Here is a 23,611-nt window from a genome sequence, read left to right as displayed (position 1 = left end):
TGTCTCGCGCAGTGCTCTCTTTCCCCACATAGCAGTGTTCTTGCTGACTCAGTGCCTTGCTCCCTTTTCTCGCCAAGCACCGACCAGAAACTGCGACGCACGCTCCCTCCAGTAGCCTATAGCCCACTTCAGCAGCACCAACGCCGCACAAACCGACAGACATGGCTAAAACAGCAATTGGTAAGCTAACGATTTACTGTTATTTATCTGTGTTTTGGGGACGAGTTGACAGTCACAGAGCGTTGGGTGGTGAATCTGCATGAGGCTTTAAGGATGCTGTGTGAGCATGCAGCGGCGACACCCTTGGCACAAAAGACTGCCAAGCATTTATTAAAGGGAGCGGTCAAAGTCTGTCGCACGACAACAAATATTGTAGTTTTGAACTTGCAAATGGATGCAATCATTTTGCTTGTGTTTACATTGAGCCTGAACTGTACGCATTTGTTTTTTCTTTCATTCTATATCAAGAGGGTCGATTGATAATAGTGGGCTACAGTTTAGGATTAAATAGCCCAATAACATTTTATTATAGGGATATTCAATCTCCCTTTTTACATTGTGCGTAAAGCGAATACATAGCCTAGATTGAAGAAATCCTATGGACACATTTACTGTAGATTATTCCAGCAGGATAGACGCTCTTGTGGATGCTGGCTGACGCACCTGCAGCTGTAGACCAACACATGCTCATACAACAGCATAATGCAGAACGACCGCACCCAACATCACGGTCTCTCTCTCTCTCCTCACCAGCCCAGAGCAGAATTAGGCTAAACCTTTACAAATATTATTATAGGGACTGGGCCGCTATTTATTATAATCGTATGCTCAATCAAATTAAATGATGAGAGGAATGCATGAGAAGAAATGAATCTCTAGCCGCACACTTTGCATCAGAGCAAAAGCCGTCAGGTGAAGAATTACGACTTGCAATGAAAATGAATGGTCGTTTGCAGAATTCGATTTTTTTTTCTCGAATCTATATGGATACTAATCATATAGTCACATGTATTCCTAGTGGCCGATGATTGCCCTGTCATTCAATGTATGATCTAAACATGTCTATATGGTTCTATGAAGGAATGGACGGAAGTGAAATGTGTCATCATATTCCGGCAATTTCATGCCTGGTCTTGATATCATTTTTATTGCATATCTCGGCCTCATTTGCTTACAGCCAGTCATGATACATGTTTTAAGATATTTGGGAGTATAAATAGCATAGACTTATCCAAGATTGTCTAATGCTTAATAATGGAGCACTTTCATGCGGATTTAGGGCCCTTTTGAGTGAGTTAAGACCCGTCTCTATGGCGATGACGGCCAAGGGACTACTTGTATTCCGGATGACTAGGTCGGTGATGGAAGGATGGATGAGGGTGCAGACAGAGAGCAATACATTTAACTGGGTCAGGTCCTGAAGTCTGCCTGCACCTGCAGCGGGCTGTTTCGTTAAGTCTCGGCCTGGCCGCATAGTTGTTAGTTCTGTTTTTTTGTATTTTATTATTGAGTTGTAGTCAGACACCCGGGGCACACGATCGTCATAGACGTCGTCAGTGGGTGCAAGGGCAGGCAGGGCCGCAGGCCGGATTAGTTGAGGTTTGGTTATGTACCATACTGTCTACAGCCTGGGATCAACGCATTTTTAGCAGACAGACAGGCAGAAAGGCAGGCAGACAGACAGGATATTTGACAGTTGTGGGCGGCATACACAGCTTCCTCCCAATGGCATATAGTGGTAGGCCTATTAAATGACAAGCCAAAATGGAAATGTATGCTCTCTGCCCACTTGGCTACTGATTTGGCTAGGGACATTAAACATGCTTACGTTAACGTACATTAAGATCCTTGTTCATTTATAATATATACAGGGCCTACTGTGTGATCTCTCAGAAAAGCCCATGAGTTAGGTGTGGCTATCAGATATCTATTCCCCATTCTTTGTGTTAAGGGGCCAAAGCTTTCTGGAACAATGGCGCCCCCCAGAGGTCATAGCCCCTGCAGTGTCACTGAGTGCATCCCTGAACCCAGTTCTGCCTGAGTCACTCCTGTGACTCTTGTTGCCATAGGGCTGTATTCATCACTTCTCAAGGCCCATCAACAGTTGTAGAATAAAATGTTTACGAATTCAGCAAAAACTGGAATCAAATCTCCCAGCCAGAGAGGGGAGGCTATCATCAGCAATGTCACTCAGTTAAAATAATAATTATATCCTAATCAAATCAAATCAAATTGTATTAGCCATATGCGCCGAATACAACAGGTGTAGATCTTACAGTGAAATGCTTACTTATGAGGCTCTAACCAGTTAAACAAAATACGGATAAGAATAAGAAATATAAGTAACAAGTAATTAAAGAGCAGCAGTAAAATAACAATAGCGAGACTATATACAGGGCGGTACCGGTACAGAGTCAGTGTGCTGGGGGAACCGGTTAGTTGAGGTAATATGTACATGAAGGTAGAGTTATTAAAGTGACTATGCATAGATGATAACAACAGAGAGTAGCAGCGGTGTAAAAGGAGGTGGGGGGGGGGCAATGCAAATAGTCTAGGTAGCCATTTGATTAGGTGTTCAGGAGTCTTATGGCTTGGGGGTAGAAGTTGTTTAGAAGCCTCTTGGACCTAGACTTGGTGCTCCGGTACCGCTTGCCGTGCGGTAGCAGAGTGAACAGTCTATGACTAGGGTGGCTGGAGTCTTTGACAATTTTCAGGGCCTTCTTCTGACACCGCCTGGTATAGAGGTCCTAGATGACATTACACTAAATAGGGAACATGACTCCTTGGGTGTGGTTATTAAAAAAACTTTTTTTGGCTCCTTATTGTTCTGTTGTTTGCATTTCAGTGTTCAATAATGCATACTAATGTCTGAAACCTCCCTCGCTGATAATATCCTCCACCTACCATCCCACTCAATAGCCCATTTCCACTGTAGTTCTCCATTAATGCTGTAATTACACAACTGATTATATTGTCGTCTAGAGGCTGGGTTGTAAACTAAATGATGAGCTTTATCCGACACACACACACAAACACACACACGCACACGCACACGCACACGCACACACACACACAGTCAGGCTGCTGTTTTAGCTTATTGGGCCCTGGAGACCTGTAAGGCCCCAGTATTGGGTTAGGTAGGAGGGACGGGCAGAACAGGACAGTATTGGGTTGGGGTAGAGGGACGGGCAGAACAGGACAGTATTGGGTTAGGTAGGAGGGACGGGCAGAACAGGACAGTATTGGGTTGGGGTGGAGGGATGGGCAGAACAGGACAGTATTGGTTTGGGTAGGAGGGACGGGCAGAACAGGACAGTATTGGGTGGGGTAGGAGGGATGGGCAGAACAGGACAGTATTGGGTTGGGGTAGAGGGACGGGCAGAACAGGACAGTATTGGGTTAGGTAGGAGGGACGGGCAGAACAGGACAGTATTGGGTTAGGTAGGAGGGACGGGCAGAACAGGACAGTATTGGGTTGGGGTGGAGGGATGGGCAGAACAGGACAGTATTGGGTTGGGTAGGAGGGACGGGCAGAACAGGACAGTATTGGGTTGGGTAGGAGGGACGGGCAGAACAGGACAGTATTGGGTTGGGGTGGAGGGACGGGCAGAACAGGACAGTATTGGGTTAGAGAGGAGGGACGGGCAGAACAGGTCAGTATTGGGTTGGGGTGGAGGGACGGGCAGAACAGGACGGTATTGGGTTAGGTAGGAGGGACGGGCAGAACAGGTCAGTATTGGGTTAGGTAGGAGGGATGGGGAGAACAGGACAGTATTGGGTTAGGTAGGAGGGACGGGCAGAACAGGACAGTATTGGGTTGGGTAGGAGGGACGGGCAGAACAGGACAGTATTGGGTTAGGTAGGAGGGACAGGCAGAACAGAACAGTATTGGGTTAGGTAGGAGGGACGGGCAGAACAGGACAGTATTGGGTTGGGTAGGAGGGACGGGCAGAACAGGACAGTATTGGGTTAGGTAGGAGGGACGGGCAGAACAGGACAGTATTGGGTTAGGTAGGAGGGATGGGCAGACAGGACAGTATTGGGTTAGGTAGGAGGGACGGGCAGAACAGGACAGTATTGGGTTAGGTAGGAGGGACGGGCAGAACAGGACAGTATTGGGTTGGGGTGGAGGGACGGGCAGAACAGGACAGTATTGTGTTGGATAGGAGGGACGGGCAGAACAGGACAGTATTGGGTTAGGTAGGAGGGACGGGCAGAACAGGACAGTATTGGGTTAGGGAGGAGGGACGGGCAGAACAGGACAGTATTGGGTTAGGTAGGAGGGACGGGCAGAACAGGACAGTATTGGGTTAGGTAGGAGGGACGGGCAGAACAGGACAGTATTGGGTTAGGGAGGAGGGACGGGCAGAACAGGACAGTTTTGGGTTAGGTAGGAGGGATGGGCAGAACAGGACAGTATTGGGTTAGGTAGGAGGGATGGGCAGAACAGGACAGTATTGGGTTAGGTAGGAGGGACGGGCAGAACAGGACAGTATTGGGTTAGGTAGGAGGGACGGGCAGAACAGTATTGGGTTGGGGTGGAGGGACGGGCAGAACAGGACAGTATTGGGTTAGGTAGGAGGGATGGGCAGAACAGGACAGTATTGGGTGGGGTAGGAGGGATGGGCAGAACAGGACAGTATTGGGTTAGGTAGGAGGGACGGGCAGAACAGGACAGTATTGGGTTGGGTAGGAGGGACGGGCAGAACAGGACAGTATTGGGTTAGGTAGGAGGGACGGGCAGAACAGGACAGTATTGGGTTAGGTAGGAGGGATGGGCAGACAGGACAGTATTGGGTTAGGTAGGAGGGACGGGCAGAACAGGACAGTATTGGGTTAGGTAGGAGGGACGGGCAGAACAGGACAGTATTGGGTTGGGGTGGAGGGACGGGCAGAACAGGACAGTATTGTGTTGGATAGGAGGGACGGGCAGAACAGGACAGTATTGGGTTAGGTAGGAGGGACGGGCAGAACAGGACAGTATTGGGTTAGGGAGGAGGGACGGGCAGAACAGGACAGTATTGGGTTAGGTAGGAGGGATGGGCAGAACAGGACAGTATTGGGTTAGGTAGGAGGGACGGGCAGAACAGGACAGTATTGGGTTAGGGAGGAGGGACGGGCAGAACAGGACAGTTTTGGGTTAGGTAGGAGGGATGGGCAGAACAGGACAGTATTGGGTTAGGTAGGAGGGATGGGCAGAACAGGACAGTATTGGGTTAGGTAGGAGGGACGGGCAGAACAGGACAGTATTGGGTTAGGTAGGAGGGACGGGCAGAACAGTATTGGGTTGGGGTGGAGGGACGGGCAGAACAGGACAGTATTGGGTTAGGTAGGAGGGATGGGCAGAACAGGACAGTATTGGGTGGGGTAGGAGGGATGGGCAGAACAGGACAGTATTGGGTTGGGGTAGAGGGACGGGCAGAACAGGACAGTATTGGGTTAGGTAGGAGGGATGGGCAGAACAGGACAGTATTGGGTGGGGTAGGAGGGATGGGCAGAACAGGACAGTATTGGGTTAGGTAGGAGGGACGGGCAGAACAGGACAGTATTGGGTTAGGTAGGAGGGACGGGCAGAACAGGACAGTATTGGGTGGGGTAGGAGGGATGGGCAGAACAGGACAGTATTGGGTTGGGGTAGAGGGACGGGCAGAACAGGACAGTATTGGGTTAGGTAGGAGGGACGGGCAGAACAGGACAGTATTGGGTTGGGTAGGAGGGACGGGCAGAACAGGACAGTATTGGGTTAGGCAGGAGGGACGGGCAGAACAGGACAGTATTGGGTTAGGTAGGAGGGACGGGCAGAACAGGACAGTATTGGGTTAGGTAGGAGGGACGGGCAGAACAGGACAGTATTGGGTGGGGTAGGAGGGATGGGCAGAACAGGACAGTATTGGGTTGGGTAGGAGGGACGGGAAGAACAGGACAGTATTGGGTTAGGTAGGAGGGATGGGCAGAACAGGACAGTATTGGGTTGGGTAGGAGGGACGGGCAGAACAGGACAGTATTGGGTTAGGTAGGAGGGACGGGCAGAACAGGACAGTATTGGGTTAGGTAGGAGGGACGGGCAGAACAGGACAGTATTGGGTTGGGTAGGAGGGATGGAAAGAACAGGACAGTATTGGGTTAGGTAGGAGGGACGGGCAGAACAGGACAGTATTGGGTTAGGTAGGAGGGATGGGCAGAACAGGACAGTATTGGGTTAGGTAGGAGGGACGGGCAGAACAGGACAGTATTGGGTTGGGGTGGAGGGACGGGCAGAACAGGACAGTATTGGGTTGGGTAGGAGGGATGGGCAGAATAGGCAGTATTGGGTTGGGGTAGAGGGACGGGCAGAACAGGACAGTATTGGGTTAGGTAGGAGGGGTGGGCAGAACAGGACAGTATTGGGTGGGGTAGGAGGGATGGGCAGAACAGGACAGTATTGGGTTAGGCAGGAGGGACGGGCAGAACAGGACAGTATTGGGTGGGGTAGGAGGGATGGGCAGAACAGGACAGTATTGGGTTAGGTAGGAGGGACGGGCAGAACAGGACAGTATTGGGTTAGGTAGGAGGGATGGGCAGAACAGGACAGTATTGGGTTGGGTAGGAGGGATGGGCAGAACAGGACAGTATTGGGTTAGGTAGGAGGGGCGGGCAGAACAGGACAGTATTGGGTTGGGGTGGAGGGATGGGCAGAACAGGACAGTATTGGGTTGGGTAGGAGGGACGGGCAGAACAGGACAGTATTGGGTTAGGTAGGAGGGACGGGCAGAACAGGACAGTATTGGGTTAGGTAGGAGGGACGGGTAGAACAGGACAGTATTGGGTTAGGTAGGAGGGATGGGCAGAACAGGACAGTATTGGGTTAGGTAGGAGGGATGGGCAGAACAGGACAGTATTGGGTTAGGTAGGAGGGATGGGCAGAACAGGACAGTATTGGGTTGGGTAGGAGGGACGGGCAGAACAGGACAGTATTGGGTTGGGGTGGAGGGACGGGCAGAACAGGACAGTATTGGGTTGGGGTAGAGGGATGGGCAGAACAGGACAGTATTGGGTTAGGTAGGAGGGACGGACAGAACAGGACAGTTTTGGGTTGGGGTGGAGGTGGAGGGATGGGGTAGAACAGGACAGCACCAGTGCAAGAGGATGAAGAAGAAGGGAAGAGGGGGAGGTTGTTGATGATCTGGGGTCTCATGCTGATGGATTACAACAGGAAACGTAACACCTGGCTCTGTTTCCGTGGTGAGGAGGAGATCTCCATGGGGATAAGAGAAGATGTTCAGTGTAGATCTTGCGGTATAAATTAGAAAATAATTTTCCTTCGAGAGTCATATACAGAAAAAGGAATGTATTTGTTTACTGTAGAATTGTGTGGTTTTAGTTCACCATAATAGAATAGCAATGTTTAGTTCAGAAATGTATTTAGTATAAAGCTATATTACATCACATAAGGACAAGGCCCATATTGAATCACTTCAACTAATGTGTTGACAACGTTCACCAAACAACAAAACACACAACAGGCAAGGGTAAGACCAGGGTAAGAGCAGGGTAAGACCAGGGTAAGACCAGGGTAAGACCAGGGTAAGAGCAAGTTGACACGACTACCTGCTCATTAACACTTAACCTACATTATCTGCTCCACTAAACCACCATTTGTTCACATCACTGACAAGATGTCCTGAAGGGAAAATGGCTGCTGCTGTGGTTCCCGGCACACACACTGCCCTCTTAATGACTACGTGACAGCCAACACAGACGCCCACACACACACATGCACACTGGTCACCATAGCAGCACCCACCTGTAGCACGCGCTCCAGCAGGTATATCTCTCTGGTCACCCCTAAAGCCAACTCCTCCTTTGGTCGTCTCTCCTTCCAGTTCTCTGCTGCCAATGACTGGAACGAACTACAAAAATCTCTGAAACTGGAAACACTTATCTCCCTCACTAGCTTTAAGCACCAGCTATCAGAGCAGCTCCCAGATCACTGCACCTGTACATAGCCCATCTATAATTTAGCCCAAACTACTACCTCTTCCCCTACTGTATTTATTTATTTTATTTATTTTTGCTCCTTTGCACCATATTATTTCTATTTTAACTTTGAACTTTCTTCAAACTACAAATCTACCATTCCAGTGTTTTACTTGCTATACTTTATTTACTTTGCCACCATGGCCTTTTTTTGCCTTTACCTCCCTTATCTCACATCATTTGCTCACATTGTATATAGTCTTTTTTCTACTACATCATTGATTGTATCTTGTTTTACTCCATGTGTAACTCTGTGATTTTGTATGTTGTCGAACTGCTTTGCTTTATCTTGGCCAGGTCGCAATTGTAAATGAGAACTTGTTCTCAACTTGCCTACCTGGTTAAATAAAGGTAAAATAAAAAATAAAATAAATAAAACATTTACACTCACAACTGCACCCGCACAAGCACACCCACACCCAGCCACACCCACACCCACCCACCCACCCAGCCACACCCACACCCACACCCACCCACACACACACACACACACACACACACACACACACACACACACACACACACACACACACACACACATTTAAGCAGATGCACACACACGCACATCCATCCAGCGGGCCACCAGTAGAGATGGTCTGGTCCAGTAAACAAATTAAAATCCCCTCCACTACCTCAGCGAAATCAGCAGCATCCATTTGCTTGCCCTGAGGTCCTTCCATCCCTGTGGGAGTCAGCCAGCCCAAACCAGCCCTCCTTTCATCCTCTTCACCCCCCCTTTAATTTTCTCTTCTTCACTATGGGAGGGGTTAACCGAGTACTCCTTTTCTCCTTCTCTTCTGGGAAGGAGGGGTTAACAAGAGAGTTAACACAGTCCTCCTCTTCTCATCCCCGCTTTCATCTTCTTTTCTTTCTCTTCTGCGAGGGGTTAACAAGCCTATCGGAGAGTCAGCGAGCTATTGCTACATGTGAGAGTGCATCTGATTGCCCGTGGCGTCTGCTAGGCTGAGAGCTGTCTGGTTGTGCAGTACCACTGCTGTGGGCACTAGCTACACGTCACTCAAACAGACAGGAAGACAGGGAGAGGGTTTGGCTGGTTGAGCAACAGCAGAGCGGCAGTAGGCACTAGCTACACTTCTCTCCTCCATGGAGAAGCTGTCTAACTGTAAATCTCAGCCTTATTTTGCTCAGTTTTGACTCCCAGCCAGGGAAATCAGTCAGTGATCGATGTAGCCATTTTCAGCCCTGCAGCCCACAGCGTGTGGTGGATGATAGATCATAGAGGCTTGGGTGCTGTTTGGCACGTTGAGGTGCCCGGCTGGACTCTGACTGTGCCTCCAATACACACTGTACTGAACACTACAGCACAGCAGCCAGGAGGACGAGAGCCAGAGTGTTTGTTGCAGTATGATACAGTAGTTTTCCCATCTTTGCTGGCTGCCTCATGGGGATGCTACATTAGGTTCTAGTCCCAATTTGGGTGCCAAAGCTCTGAACCCTAGCCTGGAATCCTAAAGTGAAATAATATTGAAATAGAACAATACAGTTTGGATTCCAGGCTAGTAGATTTTGGCAACATCAGCCATAATCATTCAGCCTCTAGGTGCTATCCCTGCTGTTAAATGACTGTTGGATGTTACCAGTGCTAGCTACGGACTGGGCAAGGAGGGTATCTTGCCTGCTAGCTAAGTAAATCAATTATATGCTGCAATGAAATGCATAGCTAATGATGAATGGAGAATGAATGCTGTGGGGAGGTGGTCAACCGTTCAGAACATATGAGGACACAGCAGACACCCTCTCACGCAAGTATGTACACACACAAACATACACACACACAGCCATCCCACTTCCCTTCAGTCTGCACAAACAAAGCTCCACAAAATGGGGCTTAGAAACCTCAGGCTGATTCATCTCACTAGACCGCCTTTGATGATTATGTTTTTCTTTTCTATTTAGGGATTTGCTGAATATTTATTTTCCTAAACATCTAAAGATGGCGATGCCATGTGGGATGATCATTTATGAGGAGGAGAAAGTGGGTTAACGATGTGTGTGTGTGCGCGTGTGTGTTCCCCACAGCATACAAAGAGAAGATGAAGGAGATTTCTGTCCTGTCTCTCCTCTGCTCCTGCCTGTACCCTGAGGCACGCAAGAACCTGGTGGGAGAGTTCCAAGGTAAGCAGAATAGTCATCTGACTTTTTTAGTGTTTCAAATCACTTTCAACTTACTGTAAAGGCAACGAAGAGGCAATTTTTTGTCTAAGTGAAAATTTGATTGGGGTAATATTAATGCTACAAAGGCAGCGTTTTGAGTTTCCTTCTGTGGGTTTCCTCCATCTGTCCAACTTCTGACAAACACACACACACACACACACATGCACACACACACACACACACACACACACACACGCACACGCACACGCACACGCACACGCACACGCACACACACACACACACACACACACACACACACACACACACACACACACACACACACACACACACATATACACTTCTCACCTTGCAGTAGCAGGCATGGAGGTGAAGCCCATCAACAAGCGTGCCTCTGGCCAGGCCTTCGAGGTGATCCTGAAGCCCCCCTCCCCGATGTCGGACGCAGCCCACTGCGTCACCTCGCCCCCTAAGAGGGAGGTCTCTCTGGAGGACATCCAGAAGAAGCTGGAGGCCGCTGAGGACCGGAGGAGAGTGAGTCACCATCTATCAGTTTCCCTTAGCATTAGCCGACAACTTAATTCCAAAACTGAATCACACTGAATCACGCTGGTAAATTACACTTGGGACAAACTTTGTCCTAGCTTACTTGTCTTAGCCTATACCTTAGCTTGTCTTACCCTATACCTTAGCTTGTCTTACCCTATACCTTAGCTTGCCTTAGCCTATACCTTAGCTTGTCTTAGCCTATACCTTAGCTTGCCTTAGCCTATACCTTAGCTTGTCTTACCCTATACCTTAGCTTGCCTTAGCCTATACCTTAGCTTGTCTTAGCCTATACCTTAGCTTGTCTTACCCTATACCTTAGCTTGCCTTAGACTATACCTTAGCTTGTCTTAGACTATACCTTAGCCTGTCTTAGCTTATACCTTAGCTTGTCTTAGCCTATACCTTAGCTTGTTTTAGCCTATACCTTAGCTTGTCTTAGCCTATACCTTAGCCAGTCTTAGCCTATACCTTAGCTTGTCTTAGCCTATACCTTAGCTTGTCTTAGCCTATACCTTAGCTTGTCTTAGCCTATACCTTAGCTTGTCTTAGCCTATACCTTAGCTTGTTTTAGCCTATACCTTAGCTTGTCTTAGCCTATACCTTAGCTTGCCTTAGCCTATACCTTAGCTTGTCTTAGCCTATACCTTAGCTTGTCTTAGCCTATACCTTAGCCAGTCTTAGCCTATACCTTAGCTTGTCTTAGCTTATACCTTAGCTTGTCTTAGACTATACCTTAGCTTGTCTCAGACTATACCTTAGCTTGGCTTAGACTTTGACTCCTACACTTATTTTATTATTACTAAGAAATGAGTACATTGATCAGGCAAAGTAACGATACTAAAAGTAACTCTTCCCCTCTCCTTCCAACCTTGTATCTTGGCCTCCACCTGCATTCTATTCTGTTCTATTCTACTTCATATTATTCTACTCTTTTCTACTCTACTGTACCCTACTCTATTTTACTCTACTCTATCACGTCCCCTCTTCAGTCCCAGGAGGCCCAGGTTCTCAGGGCCCTTGCGGAGAAGCGGGAGCACGAAAGGGATGTGCTGCTCAAGGCCATGGAGGAGAACAGCAACTTCAGCAAGATGGCAGAGGAGAAGCTGACCATGAAGATGGAGCAGATCAAGGAGAACCGCCAGGCCTACCTGGCCTCCATCATGGAGCGCCTGCAGGAGAAGGTGAGAGGAGAGCTTGGTGGGAAAAATTGTAGGTGGAGACAGCAAGACCAGGTGAATGGAAGGGGTGGGCAAGATAGAAGGGTACGATGTGATAGGTAGGGGCTGGTGGCATCACTCAAGGATGAAACACTGGCGATTGTAGTTAAACATGTCAGCTGAAAGGGGGAGGACAGTAAGTTGACAGACTTGAATCAGAGAGTCTCAGGGCAGGGTCAGTATTAAGAGGTTTCTGGTATGTCCAATATGGCAGCATCTCTCTCTGTGTTGTCCTCAGGAGAGGCATGCCCAGGTGGTGCGCAGGAACAAAGAGCTCAGGGAAGAGCTGACAGCGTGAGCAGAGGAGAGGCGCCACCGACCATCGTACCCTCCTACAGCCACCCTTCCCCCCGACAGCCCCCCCCGAGGGACCCCCAGATCCCCCTACTACTACAGCCCCCACAGCATCAGACGACCCCCCCCCCCCCTTGAGGGAGGAGGATGACCAACCCACCCACCGCCAGCCCACACCAACAGCGTTAGCAAATGGGGGGGATCACAAACAAATATGAAAATGTCTCCCACTCCTCCCTATAAAAGAATGTGTTTGCTCAATTTCAAATGATGAAAAAGAAAGAAAAAGAGAAGCCAACCAAGTGAAAGTGGGTATTGTTTTTTGTAAATACTTCTTTTTTTGTTATATACAGTATGATAATACAGCTAAAGTATTGCAGTTTGCGATTGGATCATTTTCTCTATCTATGGATGTACTTTGTTGTTTAGTTTTTCTCGGAACAAAAAACGTTTGCAGTTTCTCTTGTACTATCAGGCTTCTGTGTTGTTGTGAGTTTGCCAGCTAGCTGACGTGTGTTTGCGGTGGTTATTTTCTGACCATGTCTGTGTCTGTGTTGGTCAGTCAGTCAGTCAGTCAGTCAGTCAGTCAGTCAGTCAGTCAGTCAGTCAGTCAGTCAGTGTGGGGATGATTAGAATGCAAGCTGCACATTGACTCCTTGAAGAGAGACTAGCTAGACTTCAGGAGACTTATTATAGCATTTATGAGCCGATTCTCTCCTGTCTGTCTGTCTGATCCCCCACTCTCTTACATACAGTAGTACATTCACACACATGCAAGTGTGCGCACGCACGCACGCGCACACACACACATACTTTCAAACACACACACACATTTTGTCAGTTGGGCATTGCAGGGGTCACATGACATCCCTGGCTCATACCATGATGTCACAGAGGGGTGTTATGATCCTTCCTGGTTCCCAATACCCCCTGCGTCCCCTGTCAATCCCTCTCTCAGCATGTATGTACCATCTTAGACATGTAGATAATGTAATCGTGCCTATAATGCTACAAACTCATATAGCAGCTAACATAGAGGCAATGGTAGATCCACAAGTTACATCCATGTACCACAAGCTTATGGGCCCTCTCATTTCTTTCACGTCGTACCAGAGAGGAACCAATGCCAAATGCTACTAGGAAGGTTTCACACTATATATGGAGAATCGTAGAATAACTCTCTCAATATGGAGAATGAATCATTGTACCTTCTTCTTAGTATTTAAACAGCTTTTAACTGGGTACAGCAGACTATGGCACACAAATGGCATAAACAGCTAAAGTAGGCAACATGTAAGCCAATCAACACATAGACTTCAAATATCAGCTAGATGATGTTAGATGTGTTAACATGACAACGGAAGACAGTGGCCATCTGCAAAGGGGGCATGCAAGTGTATACAGGTCAGGTGTGTGTGTGTGTGTGTGTGTGTGTGTGTGTGTGTGTGTGTGTGTGTGTGTGTGTGTGTGTGTGTGTGTGTGTGTGTGTGTTTCAGGAGGGGTGGGTGGGTTGTGTATGTGTGTGTGTGTGTGTGTGTGTGTGTGTGTGTGTGTGTGTGTGTGTGTGTGTGTGTGTGTGTGTGTGTGTGTGTGTGTGTGTGTGTGTGTGTGTGTGCTGGGGAGCACAGGGAGCACAGTCAGGAAGTTAGAGCTGTAAATCTGACCATCGGTCACATACTGATGACATCACAGCATCCTGTCCGTGGTGATGAATCTGCCTGCCTCTCTCTCTTCCTGTTTGTGTGTTTCCCCCCTCCACATATATCTTTGTGAGCAACCTGTGGTTAATAAAGGTTTGGGGTTCTGTGAATGATATTGGCTTTGTGTGCGCTTATTCTATTTCTGATGTATTGTCTTTTTAGCTTGGAAGAAGACTAAAATAATTCCATTTGTTTTTGAGCATGTCCAATTACAAATGCAGATTAATCTGTCACATTAATATTTGTTAGTATGTATTATTGTATTATTTCTATAATATAACTATGTTTATTACTCAGTCTCTGAATTAGTTTGGACAAATTTGAAAAATATGGACATGGCTAAGGAAAGCAAGTGATCATCCACAGTTGTAGAATCGCATATGACCAGCAGGTGGTGACAAAAGATTGCAATTGGCAGTGTTGTAACACCTTGACCCTTTACTATGAAGTAAATCCAGAATTGTCTGCAGGGTTTACATGAGACAATACTAGACCCTGTAGTGTAGACTCTTCAACCCATAGTTACTGATGGGAATCACCTTACGAGTCTGGCAAACAAACGACAGGAAGAACGATAATGAGGATGGATGGAGACAGAGTGAGAGATAGAAGGAGGGAAAGGGTGTGGGAGAGATACAGGAGAGGAGCATATTTTGGCAGAGCGTTGATGAAAGGAGGAGGAGGATGGATGGAGACCGAGTGAAAGAGAGAGGGATAGGAGGGTGGGTGAGATAGAGGAGGATGATTTGGCAGAGAGTTGATGGAAGGAGGAGGAGGATGGATGGAGACCGAGTGAAAGAGAGAGGGATAGGAGGGTGGGTGAGATAGAGGAGGATGATTTGGCAGAGAGTTGATGAAAGGCGGAGGAGGAGGAGGAGGCTCTGTTTTATCACTCCTCTGACGGGTGTCCCAGCAGCAGCAACAACAGTAACTTGGGGGAGCGTGGGAGCCAAGCACACCGGGAGGAGTGGGCTGCAACCATGGCTCTGGGACAAAGCAGTACTGTGCTCTCTCTTCTCTCTCCCTCCTTCCTCTCCCCTCTATCCCACACTGCTCTCTTTCCCTCTCTATTCCCTCTCTTTCTCTCTCCCCTCTCTCCCACACCCCTATGTCTATCACACTCTCTCTCTTTCCCACTCTTTCTCTCTCTCTCTTTTCCCACTTTCCCACACTGCCCTTTCTCTCCCCCTCCTCTCACTCTCTTCCCTCTCTGCCTCCCACACTACCCTCTGTTTCCCCTCTCTCTCCTCCTGCCTCCTCTCTCCTTTCCTCCCTCTCTCCCTCCTCCCTCTCTTCCCACGCGGTAGGGCCAGCCAAGCTGCCATTGTCCAGGACATCCCCTCGTTGTTAATCGCTTCCTGTACACACAGAGAGGCAATCAAGAGACCCAGAGGCTGTGGCTGATACCGGGCGTCGACGGTCTCACAGCAGAGAGCAGCATAGGGACAGATAGGGACATGGACAGACAGGGACTGGAGCAGGGAACATTACCACTGTTACCCATGGAGAGCAGTGTGGAGTCAAAGTCGATATTACTACTGTTAATCACAACGATATCTTCCTTTATCTAAACAGACTTCGGAAATGTTGGATAATGTTGGTGAAAGATTGATCTAATAATTAAAATAAATAAGGAAGAGAATCTCAACAGTTCCAGGCAGTCATATCAACCAAAGACGAATATAAATAGGGAGGATTGAGTTTTGAATATCAGAAGTCCTTATTAAAATGTGTCTTTCTCCACATGGTCTCAACCGCAACATAGTTTGGGACACAGAAGGAGCAAACAATGGATTTCATTTTCTCATAGCTTTTTATTGCAGATAAGTCACACAGATAGATAAGTGAAGGACGGAATAGAGTACCTCACATGCCGTCCCAGCACTCTCTCTCTACATATATACCATCTCTAGTGTACATACATACACACAGTATATATCATTATTAGAAAGCTGAGAAATCAGATTTGTCAGCGCTTTTTTTATACAAAACACTTATGTACAAAATCACTTTTGAGGTTTGGTAAAAATACACATCTTACAAGACGGGATGCTATTACTGTCACAGACTCGCCATGGAATCCACAGAGATATGGTCGGAAACAATCTAGAATTGGACCGTATAGGGAATATGTAGTCTAGATATCTCTGAGCAATGACTACATAGAGGTACAGGGATACTGCAGTGTGTCTGAGCGATTGTTCCTATTGGCGTCTATGTTGAAAATTATATCATATGATCATTTGTCTATTAATTCATAAAAAAATATATGTTTTAATTGAGAAGAGTGTCACGCCTCCACCACTTTTTATGGATCATATAATATAATCGAATGTAAAGGAGTGTAAAGAATTTATGTTGCAAGTCTCAGACCAACTAATATTATAAATCTTTGAAAAAGCATTGCATTTATTTTATTACACCGATTCCAATTGGTTCCATACGTCTCAATAGCTGCCTGCTCAGCTCGCTAAGACAGTATGTTTTTTAATGTTAAACAATTGTACAGCTACCACTTTTTCACTGCAATCTGCTAATAATCTGAAATATGGGGTCTTGTGACCTCTGTAGACATCACGTCAAAGGACATGAACTCTTTGTTGTCCTCACCCTTGACTCATGACTGTAAATACATTACTTCAGAGAGATTTTGCTGCGATAGAAACTCACACAGAGAATGCAAATCAAACGAATGTAAAACAAGAGGCTTCCGGATAAATTCTAACAGTCAAACAAACACCTGGTTTTAGTTCTTCCAGTCCATAAAATGCCATAAAAAGGGCACCACCAAGACCTCCCTCTCCACACCTCTCTCTCTCTCTCTCTCTCTCTCGCTCCCTCTCTCTGCGAGATAAAAGTACAGTCCAGGGCTCAATGGGGAAACAAAGGGGACAGTTTCGCTGAGAACTTGATGGGCGACTGATTGACAGCCTGACCATCTGTGAAATCTTCCCCTTAAAGGCTGAACACACTATGGGAGGAGAAGTAAAGCCCACTAACAGACAACACATAGATAACTCAATATTGTTAATTAAACAATCACTTTGTTTGCTCTCTTATAATTGTTTCCCTCTTTTGTCAACATCATAGAAAAAAATGCAATTTCTAAGAAAATAAAAAATAGTATTCCTATAGCTATCTCCTTTATAGAATGTTGATATGGTATGATAGAAAAACAACATCTTCTTGGCCATGGAAAGGTCCAGCTCAGCTGGTGAGTTCAGTTCAGGTCATAGTGATGGTGCACTCTCTAGCCATCTACTTGGTCAGTTTAGTCAGTGTGGAGGGGGGGTTGAAGATAGTTCAGAAAGCCCCTATCTCCATGCCCCAGGGCCGGTAGGGCTGCTTCCCCAGGCTGGCTTGGCTGGAGGGGGTGTGGACAGGGGGGCTGAGGGTGCCGGGGGACAGCAGGGGGAAGGCACTGAAGGGGAAGGGGAACGCCGATAGGGTGGAGAGTGAGGACAGGGAGAGGGGAGGGGAGAGCTTGGAGGCTGCAGCGGCTGCAGCAGCGGCTGTGGAGGTCACGGTGAGGTTCAGCCCTGGGGGGAGGGGGGCAGCACTGGGGGGGGGACGGAGAGGAGCCCCCTGGGCGTGACTGTGCTCAGAGAGGGGGGCGGCACTGCTAAGCCTGCTGGGAGCATGGCCATGGGGCGAGGAGCGAGGCTCTCTCTCTATCGGCGAGGAGGTGGAAGAAGAGGATGAAGAAGGAGTAGAAGAGGAGGATGACGGAGAGCTGTTGGAGGCGCTGCGTGGTAACGATAACGTCGCCCCCTGCTGGTGTTGATGGTGCTGCTGCTGGAGGAGGAGGTGGTGGGCCAGGTGGGCGGAGGGGGGAGACCCAAAGGCCGAGCCCCATGCCAGGTGGCCCAGCCCGGACACAGAGACGGAGTGGGCCTCTCTCTGGGAGGCGTAGCTGTTCAGGTGGGAGACCAGACGGATCCGCAGGGGGTCAGTGCTGTCCAGGCCTTCCATAATGCTCAGGTAGCGGGCCGTCTCAGCCAGACATTCCCTGAAACCCAGACCCCGGTAGTCCGAGGCCAGGGCATGGGCATCAAAGTAACCTGGAAGGAAGAGGGGAGAAGCAGGGTTAATTAAGTGTTTTCAGACAATACTACCAAACAAGTAGAGCGGGAATAAAGGAAGTCTACTGAAGTCTACTAATAACAATGAGTGTGACAATCCAGGAAGATAGTTCAAGTTAGCAAAGAACTAAAGCAGGTGTCTTGTGCTATGCCTGCCTGACTTATTCAAATATTTAATAAGATGCACATAGCTTGAGTTTACAGAACAACTCAGTGAAGAGAAAGATATTATACAAATCAATAACTTTACAGTCAATCAATAGTATGGCAGTTCAAAAATATTGTTTCCTTTCATGATACAGTAATTATTTTATTATGGTAATTTATTGTAGTACAAAGGACTCTACCACACCTTTTCCTCCAGCAGCATGAAGCATCTTCAGATGATCCACGGTCATCTGCAGAATCTCTGCTTTCTCCAGTTTAGCTGAACCCTGAAGGATTTCGGGACAGAAGGCACATTAATTAAACGAATAAAAAGGTATTGAATATCGTTTCAATCATTAAAGATATATACTGGAAATTATTATTCGTTATTTTCTTAAAACATGTGGAAAGTCTATAAACTGTAACTGTTCTCTACCAGTTCAAAGCACGTTGATGTATCATGTCAAACCTTTTGATAGGGCGATTGTTTTACGCATGACACAGGGATCGAACCTTACCTGCTTCTCGAACGCGCTAGGGACCAGTCTGCGCAGCTCCGTGAGGCTGTTGTTGATTCTGTCACGGCGACGTTTTTCAATGATCTGTAGGAGAGATGAGCGATTGGAACATTCAGTCACTGAAAACATTTTAGAATTTAGTTGGTGTAAAAACGTGCGTATTACACACTTTTACGCACGACCAGTCTAACAAGAAATGTACTCACTCCTCGACGGCGCTTCCTCGCATTCACTTGAGTTTTTGTTGCTGGAGACATCGGCCCAAGGGGAGAACTCATGTTCCTGAAAGAACAACACATTCAATTATTGTATTAATGTGCGTTACTAACGCACATCAGGCCTCGGAAATGACCAAATTGCTAAATATTTTTTCAAAATTTTGCACGTCTTTTCTTATAAACAATATCAAAGCAATACAGGTGTAAGACCCTTGGAGCGTGATTCGGAACATATAATAATAATGCAATGAAACGAAAATATTGTACACAATCTTACCCATTTTCATCGGCACTCTCCTTCTCAACCTCAATGTTCTCGTCCAGCTCGCTGTCCGAGGAGCTAAAATCGTGATTCCTTTTCATTTTTATCCGCTGTTGTGTTTCCTTCGTTCAGAGTACAATACAGTATGGTCCAAGTCTTTCAATTCTCCGACTCTCTGTGCGTCTATCAGCTATGCGTCGAGCTCATCCGTTTGAAGGACCAAGCTTTCCCACGGTATCATTTCTACACCACTGCCAGCCAGAAGGGGCTTGGCATTGCACCATAACTAGCCAATTATAAGTCAGCTATGGTTTGAGTGACAGCACAGTTGCAAGGGAACTCCACGGCCTAAACACGCCCCACTCCTTTGAATGATTTTGACAGGGGTCCAATAGACTTTCGGTCCGTGACTGTCAACCCCCTCCCCTCCCGAGTACTGTGGCTGTCTGTCCCGGTTGTGAGGAGTGGCTGGCCTGCTGTCACCACGCGCTTGCCGTGGGAAAGTTTCTTAGCCCAACGCTGATAACCAATCAGGGGCGACGGCAGTCTCCGGCGTTTGAAATGAATGGGGCAATTGGTCGGGGCGACGGGCGGTCTAGAGGCGAGCGTGTGAACCTGTAATCCAATACTAACTCATCTAAAGGACAGCCAGTGTTCAAGAGGAAACTATGAAGTCTAATCTTACCCACCGCGGACATGATGCACAGTAAAGATGCTTTAGGGACTGGAGAGGATGAGGACTTTGCCACACAAAAGGCATAATGCAATTAAAGGAGGCCAGCTTCTCCAGTGTGTCATCACCACACCACACCCCCTCTGGGTCCCAATAATGGCCACACTCCCAAATCATTTGACAGACATTGTTGTGTGTGTTTGTATATCCCCTCTCCTCATGTGACAAGCAGATTTAGCTCTTGCTGATCCTTTTGACCTGTTTTCATGAGTCACACACAAACACACACACTCACACACCACTCCCATGCCACGGGTAAGGGTCCCCTGCGAGGGCCTTATTGTATAGAAGGAAGCTCAGTGTATTGACCTGGTGTCGAATTCAGATAAACATTCATCGTTTATTGGACATTCATTGACAAACTAAAGTATTTTAACAGGCAGGTCTGGAATATCTCACTTGCAGACATCTTCAAGAATATATTTGGCAAAGAGTAGGCCTGTACTACATGAAGCTACTTGTTGATTCAATCAAGGAATATTCATACATTTAGATCAGAATATTACTTAAAAATGTATCTGAAAACGTAGGGTTTTATTTACAGGTTTGAGGTATCTTAATTACTCAGGTCATATGTTTTCTGCTGGTCTTGGCTGTCTCTCAGAATGACAGCCTGCCTTGTCGCCCCATCTCCTGCCACTGTCACCTGATCATACGCTGGCTGCCCTATAAAGATTCTGATAAGAGGAAGAAACGTGAGAGGACCAAACAGTACATCAACAGTGTTTGCCCCCTGACCCTTGTCCATATAATCTGACTCATTATGATCTGAAAGGCAAAACTGATCCTAGATCAGAACTCCTACTCTGAGACAGTCTATGAATCCCTGGGGTTATCTCTAATGCAGCAGCATGCATAATAGTCATCAGGCCAGGAGAGGAGAGGAGCTGCCTTGTTAAGAAACATGAATGCGAGGAAGCTCTTAGGGCTGTTTTCATGTTGTTGTTATTGCTGCCTTCAACCAGCTAGACTCGAGTTCAGACATGACACAGACAGACGCATTCCCACACACTCCCACCTCTCTGCTGCCTGCTGATTGTTGGCATGGCAGGGGGGCACAAACATATACGTGCACACACGCACGCACGCACGCACACACACACACACACACACACACACACACACACACACACACACACACACACACACACACACACACACACACACACACACACACACACAAACTTCCACATTCTGCTGCTGATAGTTAGTGTGGCAACAGGCAGGCAGGCTTGGCGGGCTGTGAGTCGGAGGGTAGGTGGGATGGGAGGTTTCGTTCTCTCCCTGTTGTATTTCAAATTCACTGAGGGTTCCCACGCTGCTGTTATTTTCTGCCTGTTGTCTTTGTTCTCCAGGCTCATCACATGTTGTGATTAGTGCCTTTCAGAGGGCTGCCTTTGAAGGTGACCGAGACACACACACACACACACACACACACACACACACACACACACACACACACACACACACACACACACACACACACACACACACACACACACACACACACACACACACACACACACACACACACACACATCCAGCCGGGGTAGTGGCTGTGACACAACATCATTTCCCTCAACCCCCTGCACTTGCCAATCAGACTGAAGCTCAAACAGTCCTATCTCATGTTGGCTTGGGGGTTTGTGTCCTCTGACTTTTAGACTACACACACTGTCGCTGTGTGGTTGTCTTGGGGTTGTAGGTCATCCAACTGTCTGACACACATAGCCACGGTGTAGTTTACTCCAGGAGTTTATTACTCAAATGTCATAATGTTATTATTCCAAACCCTCTATTTCCCTGCCAAGCACAGGAGGTATTAATTGATACATGAAGCGTCTGGAGGATCAGTTCAAAGCAAAAGAAAATCCTTCTTCAAAGATCCTCCTTTTTCTCAACTCTCTTTGACTGATTTCTTTGAGTTTGCTGAAAACTGAGATGCAACAAACAGACAACAATCAAGAAATCATCTGACTTCATTTACAAGCCACAAGTACCCTGGGCCCAAGTAAATGAATGTCTCTGGACTCTCTCTGAGGCCCCAGAGGAAGAAATGGGGCGTATCCTCTTGACTTCAGCCAATCAAAACTGGGGCTGACATAAATATGGGGTGTGGTAGGTTGACAATGAAAGACAGGGGAGGCTCTAGAACACTTCCCTTGGGGGAAGGAGACAACGTGACAATTGGCATGGGTGTCAATGGGTTACCACTTGAACACATCCTCCAAAGGAATTGTGTGTGAGTGTGTGTGTGTGTGTGTGTGTTTGAGTGTGTGTGTTTGGCCCTCTATTTACTATAGTACACTACTTTGTCTGCCTCGTCTAATAGCCTCCGTCTCTGACTGCTCTTCCTCACACACAGGCTCTCTAACCGACATGGGATTAGATGTCGACCAACGGCGTGAGGCTCGTTGGAGTCCAGACAGATGTTCCCTGATGGAAACAATGAACCAGCCGACACGTCATTCTTCAGTCACCAGGACCAGCGGAGACCACATGTTATTGTTTATAAATAACCTCTGTGCATTAAGTTTCACAGAGGAAAGGCTAGCTTTGTCTCCACTCACTGGGAGAGGAAGCACTGGCTAATTCTCCCTGAGACGTGTGTGACAACCGCTCATTGTGTGTGTGTGGGGTGGGGATGGGGGGGCATTGTTTGTTTGGCCGTGTTTGGTCATCTACACACACATGCACAAACACACACACTCAAACACACACACACACACACACACTCACACACACTCACACACAATTCCTTTGGAGGATGTGTTCAAGTGGTAACCCATTGACACCCATGCCAATTGTCACGTTGTCTCCTTCCCCCAAGGGAAGTGTTCTAGAGCCTCCCCTGTCTTTCATTGTCAACCTACCACACCCCATATTTATGTCAGTCCCAGTTTTGATTGGTTGAAGTCAAGAGGATCACATCCCATTGCCATGTACAGTTGAAGTCAGAAGTTAACATACACTTTGAGTCATTAAAACTCGTTTTTCAACCACTCCACACACTTCATGTTAACAAACTATAGTTTTGGCAAGTCGGTTAGGACATCTACTTTGTGCATGACACAAGTCATTTTTCCAACAATTGTTTACAGACAGATTATTTCACTTATAATTCACTGTATGACAATTCCAGAGGGTCAGAAGTTTACATACACTAAATTGACTGTTTCTTTAAACAGCTTGGAAATTCCAGTAAAATGATGTCATGGCTTTAGAAGTTTCTGATGCAAATCAATCCCAGAACCACAGCAAAGGACCTTGTGAAGATGCTGGAGGAAACAGGTACAAAAGTATCTATATCCACAGTAAAACGAGTCCTATATCGACATAACCTGAAAGGCCGCTTAGCAAGGAAGAAGCCAATGCCCCAAAACCGCCATAAAAAAGCCAGACTATGGTTTGCAACTGCACATGGGGACAAAGATCTTACTTTTTGGAGAAATGTCCTCTGGTCTGATGAAACAAAAATACAACTGCTTGGCCATAATGACCATCACTATGTTTGGAGAAAAAATGGGGAGGCTTGCAAGCCGAAGAACATCATCCCAACCGTGAAGCACGGGGGTGGCATCATGTTGTGGGGGTGATTTGCTGCAGGAGGTACTGGTGCACTTCACAAAATAGATGGCATCATGTGGAAGGAAAATTATGTGGATATATTGAAGCAACATCTCAAGACATAAGTCAGGAAGTTAAAGTTTGGTCGCAAATGGGTCTTCCAAATGGACAATGA

General features: G+C 47.2%; 2 protein-coding genes across 2 annotated transcripts; one reads left to right on the top strand and one right to left on the bottom strand.

The window, feature by feature from the left end:
• LOC115173918 (stathmin-2) lies at positions 1–12,591 on the top strand. The gene is made up of 5 exons (XM_029732427.1): positions 1–180; positions 10,057–10,152; positions 10,505–10,683; positions 11,688–11,879; positions 12,154–12,591. The coding sequence occupies exons 1-5, from the start codon at positions 162–164 to the stop codon at positions 12,211–12,213; spliced, it is 546 nt and encodes a 181-aa protein (XP_029588287.1). The 5' UTR covers positions 1–161; the 3' UTR covers positions 12,214–12,591.
• A 3,112-nt stretch (positions 12,592–15,703) lies between these two features.
• hey1 (hes-related family bHLH transcription factor with YRPW motif 1) lies at positions 15,704–19,539 on the bottom strand. The gene is made up of 5 exons (XM_029732426.1): positions 19,152–19,539; positions 18,863–18,938; positions 18,657–18,740; positions 18,344–18,425; positions 15,704–17,970 (listed from the first exon to the last, which is right to left on the bottom strand). The coding sequence occupies exons 1-5, from the start codon at positions 19,235–19,237 to the stop codon at positions 17,213–17,215; spliced, it is 1,086 nt and encodes a 361-aa protein (XP_029588286.1). The 5' UTR covers positions 19,238–19,539; the 3' UTR covers positions 15,704–17,212.
• Positions 19,540–23,611: the final 4,072 nt, after the last annotated feature.

The sequence above is a fragment of the Salmo trutta genome, chromosome 34 (genome assembly GCF_901001165.1).
Source record: "Salmo trutta chromosome 34, fSalTru1.1, whole genome shotgun sequence".
NCBI lineage: Eukaryota > Metazoa > Chordata > Actinopteri > Salmoniformes > Salmonidae > Salmo > Salmo trutta.
This window is presented reverse-complemented; position numbering and strand designations above follow the sequence as displayed.

Bases quoted from the DNA above. Each gene is read 5' to 3' on its own strand.
- LOC115173918 (XM_029732427.1), top strand. The intron at 10,153-10,504 runs GTAAGCAGAATA...CTCACCTTGCAG, and splicing joins CCTGGTGGGAGAGTTCCAAG to TAGCAGGCATGGAGGTGAAG. The intron at 10,684-11,687 runs GTGAGTCACCAT...TCCCCTCTTCAG, and splicing joins CCGCTGAGGACCGGAGGAGA to TCCCAGGAGGCCCAGGTTCT.
- hey1 (XM_029732426.1), bottom strand. From the start codon at position 19,237: ATGAAAAGGAATCACGATTTTAGCTCCTCGGACAGCGAGCTGGACGAG. The intron at 18,939-19,151 runs GTAAGATTGTGT...TTGTTCTTTCAG, and splicing joins GAGAGTGCCGATGAAAATGG to GAACATGAGTTCTCCCCTTG. The intron at 17,971-18,343 runs GTGTGGTAGAGT...TCTTCCTTCCAG, and splicing joins TCATGCTGCTGGAGGAAAAG to GTTACTTTGATGCCCATGCC.